The sequence below is a fragment of the Ranitomeya imitator genome, chromosome 1 (genome assembly GCF_032444005.1).
Source record: "Ranitomeya imitator isolate aRanImi1 chromosome 1, aRanImi1.pri, whole genome shotgun sequence".
In the NCBI taxonomy this organism is placed as follows: domain Eukaryota; kingdom Metazoa; phylum Chordata; class Amphibia; order Anura; family Dendrobatidae; genus Ranitomeya; species Ranitomeya imitator.
The window spans coordinates 750735485-750744102 of record NC_091282.1 but is presented as its reverse complement, the minus strand read 5'-3'; the positions used below and the strand labels follow the sequence as shown (position 1 = coordinate 750744102).

Below are 8618 nucleotides of genomic sequence, written 5' to 3'. Positions count from 1 at the left end.
CGAAGGAGTGGCTTCGTAAGAAGCATTTCAAGGTCCTGGAGTTGCCTAGCCAGTCTCCAGATCTCAACCCTATAGAAAACCTTTGGAGGGAGTTGAAAGTCCGTGTTGCCAAGCGAAAAGCCAAAAACATCACTGCTCTAGAGGAGATCTGCATGGAGGAATGGGCCAACATACCATCAACAGTGTGTGGCAACCTTGTGAAGACTTACAGAAAACGTTTGACCTCTGTCATTGCCAACAAAGGATATATTACAAAGTATTGAGATGAAATTTTGTTTCTGACCAAATACTTATTTTCCACCATAATATGCAAATAAAATGTTAAAAAAACAGACAATGTGATTTTCTGGATTTTTTTTTCTCAGTTTGTCTCCCATAGTTGAGGTCTACCTATGATGTAAATTACAGACGCCTCTCATCTTTTTAAGTGGTGGAACTTGCACTATTGCTGACTGACTAAATACTTTTTTGCCCCACTGTACATATATACATATATAGGGTGACAGTCGCCTCCATCACACAGGTGCAGCCATCATACATACATATATACGGTGACAGTCGCCTCCATCACACAAGTGCAGCCATCATACATACATATATAGGGTGACAGTCACCTCCATCACACAGGTGCAGCCATCATACATACATACATATATATATATAGGGTGACAGTCGCCTCCATCACACAGGTGCAGCCATCATACATACATATATATATATATATATATATATAGGGTGACAGTCGCCTCCATCACACAGGTGCAGCCATCATACATACATATATATATATATATATATAGGGTGACAGTCGCCTCCATCACACAGGTGCAGCCATCATACATACATATATATATATAGGGTGACAGTCGCCTCCATCACACAGGTGCAGCCATCATACATACATATATATATATAGGGTGACAGTCGCCTCCATCACACAGGTGCAGCCATCATACATACATACATATATATGGTGACAGTCGCCTCCATCACACAGGTGCAGCCATCATACATACATATATATATATATATAGGGTGACAGTCGCCTCCATCACACAGGTGCAGCCATCATACATACATATATATATATATATATATATATATATATATATATATATATATATATATATATATATATATATATATATATATGGTGACAGTCGCCTCCATCACACAGGTGCAGCCATCATACATACATACATATATAGGGTGACAGTCGCCTCCATCACACAGGTGCAGCCATCATACATACATACATATATATATAGGGTGACAGTCGCCTCCATCACACAGGTGCAGCCATCATACATACATATATATATATAGGGTGACAGTCGCCTCCATCACACAGGTGCAGCCATCATACATACATACATATATAGGGTGACAGTCGCCTCCATCACACAGGTGCAGCCATCATACATACATACATACATATATAGGGTGACAGTCGCCTCCATCACACAGGTGCAGCCATCATACATACATATATATATATATAGGGTGACAGTCGCCTCCATCACACAGGTGCAGCCATCATACATACATATATATATAGGGTGACAGTCGCCTCCATCACACAGGTGCAGCCATCATACATATATATATATATATATATATATATATAGGGTGACAGTCGCCTCCATCACACAGGTGCAGCCATCATACATACATATATATATAGGGTGACAGTCGCCTCCATCACACAAGTGCAGCCATCATACATACATATATATATAGGGTGACAGTCGCCTCCATCACACAGGTGCAGCCATCATACATACATACATACATATATATGGTGACAGTCGCCTCCATCACACAGGTGCAGCCATCATACATACATATATATATATAGGGTGACAGTCGCCTCCATCACACAGGTGCAGCCATCATACATACATATATATATATATATACATATATATATATATATATATATATATATATATATATATATATATATATATATATATATATGGTGACAGTCGCCTCCATCACACAGGTGCAGCCATCATACATACATATATATATATATAGGGTGACAGTCGCCTCCATCACACAGGTGCAGCCATCATACATACATATATAGTGTGACAGCTGCCTCCATCACACAGGTGCAGCCATCATACATACATACATACATACATATATAGGGTGACAGTCGCCTCCATCACACAGGTGCAGCCATCATACATACATATATATATAGGGTGACAGTCGCCTCCATCACACAGGTGCAGCCATCATACATACATATATAGGGTGACAGTCGCCTCCATCACACAGGTGCAGCCATCATACATACATATATAAAGGGTGACAGTCGCCTCCATCACACAGGTGCAGCCATCATACATACATATATAGGGTGACAGTCGCCTCCATCACACAGGTGCAGCCATCATACATACATATATATATAGGGTGACAGTCGCCTCCATCACACAGGTGCAGCCATCATACATACATATATACACATATATAGGGTGACAGTCGCCTCCATCACACAGGTGCAGCCATCATACATACATATATATAGGGTGACAGTCGCCTCCATCACACAGGTGCAGCCATCATACATACATATATAGGGTAACAGTCCCCTCCATCACACAGGTGCAGCCATCATACATACATATATAGGGTAACAGTCCCCTCCATCACACAGGTGCAGCCATCATACATACATACATATATATATAGGGTGACAGTCCCCTCCATCACACAGGTGCAGCCATCATACATACATACATATATAGGGTGACAGCCGCCTCCATCACACAGGTGCAGCCATCATACATACATATATATATATATAGGGTGACAGTCGCCTCCATCACACAGGTGCAGCCATCATACATACATATATATATATGGTGACAGTCGCCTCCATCACACAGGTGCAGCCATCATACATATATATATATGGTGACAGTCGCCTCCATCACACAGGTGCAGCCATCATACATACATACATATATATATATATATATATATATATATATATATATATATATATATATATATATATATATATATATATATATATATGTATGTATGTATGTATGATGGCTGCACCTGTGTGATGGAGGCGACTGTCACCATATATATATATATATATATATATATATATATATATATATATATATATATATATATATATATGGTGACAGTCGCCTCCATCACACAGGTGCAGCCATCATACATACATATATACGGTGACAGTCGCCTCCATCACACAAGTGCAGCCATCATACATACATATATAGGGTGACAGTCGCCTCCATCACACAGGTGCAGCCATCATACATACATACATATATAGGGTGACAGTCGCCTCCATCACACAGGTGCAGCCATCATACATACATACATATATAGGGTGACAGTCGCCTCCATCACACAGGTGCAGCCATCATACATACATATATATATAGGGTGACAGCCGCCTCCATCACACAGGTGCAGCCATCATACATACATACATATATATAGGGTGACAGTCGCCTCCATCACACAGGTGCAGCCATCATACATACATATATATATAGGGTGACAGTCGCCTCCATCACACAGGTGCAGCCATCATACATACATACATATATATAGGGTGACAGTTGCCTCCATCACACAGGTGCAGCCATCATACATACATATATATATAGGGTGACAGCCGCCTCCATCACACAGGTGCAGCCATCATACATACATATATAGGGTGACAGTCCCCTCCATCACACAGGTGCAGCCATCATACATACATATATATATAGGGTGACAGCCGCCTCCATCACACAGGTGCAGCCATCATACATACATATATAGGGTAACAGTCCCCTCCATCACACAGGTGCAGCCATCATACATACATACATATATAGGGTGACAGCCGCCTCCATCACACAGGTGCAGCCATCATACATACATATATATATAGGGTGACAGTCGCCTCCATCACACAGGTGCAGCCATCATACATACACATATATATATAGGGTGACAGTCGCCTCCATCACACAGGTGCAGCCATCATACATACAGTGGGGCAAAAAAGTATTTAGTCAGTCAGCAATAGTGCAAGTTCCACCACTTAAAAAGATGAGAGGCGTCTGTAATTTACATCATAGGTAGACCTCAACTATGGGAGACAAACTGAGAAAAAAAAATCCAGAAAATCACATTGTCTGTTTTTTTAACATTTTATTTGCATATTATGGTGGAAAATAAGTATTTGGTCAGAAACAAACAATCAAGATTTCTGGCTCTCACAGACCTGTAACTTCTTCTTTAAGAGTCTCCTCTTTCCTCCACTCATTACCTGTAGTAATGGCACCTGTTTAAACTTGTTATCAGTATAAAAAGACACCTGTGCACACCCTCAAACAGTCTGACTCCAAACTCCACTATGGTGAAGACCAAAGAGCTGTCAAAGGACACCAGAAACAAAATTGTAGCCCTGCACCAGGCTGGGAAGACTGAATCTGCAATAGCCAACCAGCTTGGAGTGAAGAAATCAACAGTAGGAGCAATAATTAGAAAATGGAAGACATACAAGACCACTGATAATCTCCCTCGATCTGGGGCTCCACGCAAAATCCCACCCCGTGGGGTCAGAATGATCACAAGAACGGTGAGCAAAAATCCCAGAACCACGCGGGGGGACCTAGTGAATGAACTGCAGAGAGCTGGGACCAATGTAACAAGGCCTACCATAAGTAACACACTACGCCACCATGGACTCAGATCCTGCAGTGCCAGACGTGTCCCACTGCTTAAGCCAGTACATGTCCGGGCCCGTCTGAAGTTTGCTAGAGAGCATTTGGATGATCCAGAGGAGTTTTGGGAGAATGTCCTATGGTCTGATGAAACCAAACTGGAACTGTTTGGTAGAAACACAACTTGTCGTGTTTGGAGGAAAAAGAATACTGAGTTGCATCCATCAAACACCATACCTACTGTAAAGCATGGTGGTGGAAACATCATGCTTTGGAGCTGTTTCTCTGCAAAGGGGCCAGGACGACTGATCCGGGTACATGAAAGAATGAATGGGGCCATGTATCGTGAGATTTTGAGTGCAAACCTCCTTCCATCAGCAAGGGCATTGAAGATGAAACGTGGCTGGGTCTTTCAACATGACAATGATCCAAAGCACACCGCCAGGGCAACGAAGGAGTGGCTTCGTAAGAAGCATTTCAAGGTCCTGGAGTTGCCTAGCCAGTCTCCAGATCTCAACCCTATAGAAAACCTTTGGAGGGAGTTGAAAGTCCGTGTTGCCAAGCGAAAAGCCAAAAACATCACTGCTCTAGAGGAGATCTGCATGGAGGAATGGGCCAACATACCATCAACAGTGTGTGGCAACCTTGTGAAGACTTACAGAAAACGTTTGACCTCTGTCATTGCCAACAAAGGATATATTACAAAGTATTGAGATGAAATTTTGTTTCTGACCAAATACTTATTTTCCACCATAATATGCAAATAAAATGTTAAAAAAACAGACAATGTGATTTTCTGGATTTTTTTTTCTCAGTTTGTCTCCCATAGTTGAGGTCTACCTATGATGTAAATTACAGACGCCTCTCATCTTTTTAAGTGGTGGAACTTGCACTATTGCTGACTGACTAAATACTTTTTTGCCCCACTGTACATATATACATATATAGGGTGACAGTCGCCTCCATCACACAGGTGCAGCCATCATACATACATATATACGGTGACAGTCGCCTCCATCACACAAGTGCAGCCATCATACATACATATATAGGGTGACAGTCACCTCCATCACACAGGTGCAGCCATCATACATACATACATATATATATATAGGGTGACAGTCGCCTCCATCACACAGGTGCAGCCATCATACATACATATATATATATATATATATAGGGTGACAGTCGCCTCCATCACACAGGTGCAGCCATCATACATACATATATATATATATATATATATATATATATATATATATATATAGGGTGACAGTCGCCTCCATCACACAGGTGCAGCCATCATACATACATATATATATATAGGGTGACAGTCGCCTCCATCACACAGGTGCAGCCATCATACATACATATATATATATATATATATATATATATATAGGGTGACAGTCGCCTCCATCACACAGGTGCAGCCATCATACATACATATATATGGTGACAGTCGCCTCCATCACACAGGTGCAGCCATCATACATACATATATATATATATATAGGGTGACAGTCGCCTCCATCACACAGGTGCAGCCATCATACATACATATATATATATATATATATATATATATAGGGTGACAGTCGCCTCCATCACACAGGTGCAGCCATCATACATACATATATATATATATATATATATATATATATATATATATATATATATATAGGGTGACAGTCGCCTCCATCACACAGGTGCAGCCATCATACATACATACATATATAGGGTGACAGTCGCCTCCATCACACAGGTGCAGCCATCATACATACATACATATATATATAGGGTGACAGTCGCCTCCATCACACAGGTGCAGCCATCATACATACATATATATATATAGGGTGACAGTCGCCTCCATCACACAGGTGCAGCCATCATACATACATACATATATAGGGTGACAGTCGCCTCCATCACACAGGTGCAGCCATCATACATACATACATACATATATAGGGTGACAGTCACCTCCATCACACAGGTGCAGCCATCATACATACATATATATATATATATATAGGGTGACAGTCGCCTCCATCACACAGGTGCAGCCATCATACATACATACATACATATATAGGGTGACAGTCACCTCCATCACACAGGTGCAGCCATCATACATACATATATATATATATATATATATAGGGTGACAGTCGCCTCCATCACACAGGTGCAGCCATCATACATACATATATATATAGGGTGACAGTCGCCTCCATCACACAAGTGCAGCCATCATACATACATATATATATAGGGTGACAGTCGCCTCCATCACACAGGTGCAGCCATCATACATACATACATACATATATATGGTGACAGTCGCCTCCATCACACAGGTGCAGCCATCATACATACATATATATATATATAGGGTGACAGTCGCCTCCATCACACAGGTGCAGCCATCATACATACATATATATATATATAGGGTGACAGTCGCCTCCATCACACAGGTGCAGCCATCATACATACATATATATATATATATAGGGTGACAGTTGCCTCCATCACACAGGTGCAGCCATCATACATACATATATAGTGTGACAGCTGCCTCCATCACACAGGTGCAGCCATCATACATACATACATACATATATAGGGTGACAGTCGCCTCCATCACACAGGTGCAGCCATCATACATACATATATATAGGGTGACAGTCGCCTCCATCACACAGGTGCAGCCATCATACATACATATATAGGGTGACAGTCGCCTCCATCACACAGGTGCAGCCATCATACATACATATATATAGGGTGACAGTCGCCTCCATCACACAGGTGCAGCCATCATACATACATATATAGGGTGACAGTCGCCTCCATCACACAGGTGCAGCCATCATACATACATATATATATAGGGTGACAGTCGCCTCCATCACACAGGTGCAGCCATCATACATACATATATACACATATATAGGGTGACAGTCGCCTCCATCACACAGGTGCAGCCATCATACATACATATATATAGGGTGACAGTCGCCTCCATCACACAGGTGCAGCCATCATACATACATATATAGGGTGACAGTCGCCTCCATCACACAGGTGCAGCCATCATACATACATATATGGTGACAGTCGCCTCCATCACACAGGTGCAGCCATCATACATACATATATGGTGACAGTCGCCTCCATCACACAGGTGCAGCCATCATATATACACATATATAGGGTGACAGTCGCCTCCATCACACAGGTGCAGCCATCATACATACATATATAGGGTGACAGTCGCCTCCATCACACAGGTGCAGCCATCATACATACATATATATATAGGGTGACAGTCGCCTCCATCACACAGGTGCAGCCATCATACATACATATATATATATATATATATAGGGTGACAGTCGCCTCCATCACACAGGTGCAGCCATCATACATACATATATATATATAGGGTGACAGTCGCCTCCATCACACAGGTGCGGGATGCGCTGCAGCCACAGACACTGCACAGGATGAGAGCCGCACAGCCCGGGCACAGTGGGTACATACCGGCATCATGGCTGCAGCTCCCGGGAGCCCAGTGTACGGGCAGGACCCCCGCCCTGCTGCTTTCAGCTCCACGGATCAGGCAGGGAAATCCAAGCACGAAATGGCTGCAGATCCGCAGGGCAGGCCTGTCCTCCTCTCACTGCCGCTTCCTCCTCCTTCTCCTCTCCTCCCTCCCAGGCTTCCTTCCTTCCTTCCTTCCTTCCTGGCTGCGGGATAGGTAGAGACTCAGGTTGGGAAGGAGAAGGCTGCGGCGCTGCAGAGGGGAGAGGCGGGGACAGCGGGGAGGGCGGGGACATTGGAAAGGGCGGGGCAGCGAGGAGGGTGGGGCTCAGGTAGATGACTGACAGA

General features: G+C 42.8%; 1 protein-coding gene across 1 annotated transcript in view; it reads right to left on the bottom strand.

Annotated features, from left to right (window-relative positions):
* The window catches only part of PPP1R13B (protein phosphatase 1 regulatory subunit 13B), a 97902-nt gene extending 89375 nt beyond the window's left edge, over window positions 1-8527 (bottom strand). Inside the window, exon 1 of the mRNA XM_069734464.1 lies at window positions 8271-8527. Coding sequence (XP_069590565.1) covers window positions 8271-8279 — 9 coding nt within the window. The 5' untranslated portion in view covers window positions 8280-8527. The remainder of the gene's footprint in view (window positions 1-8270) is intronic.
* Between the last annotated feature and the right edge of the window lie 91 nt (window positions 8528-8618).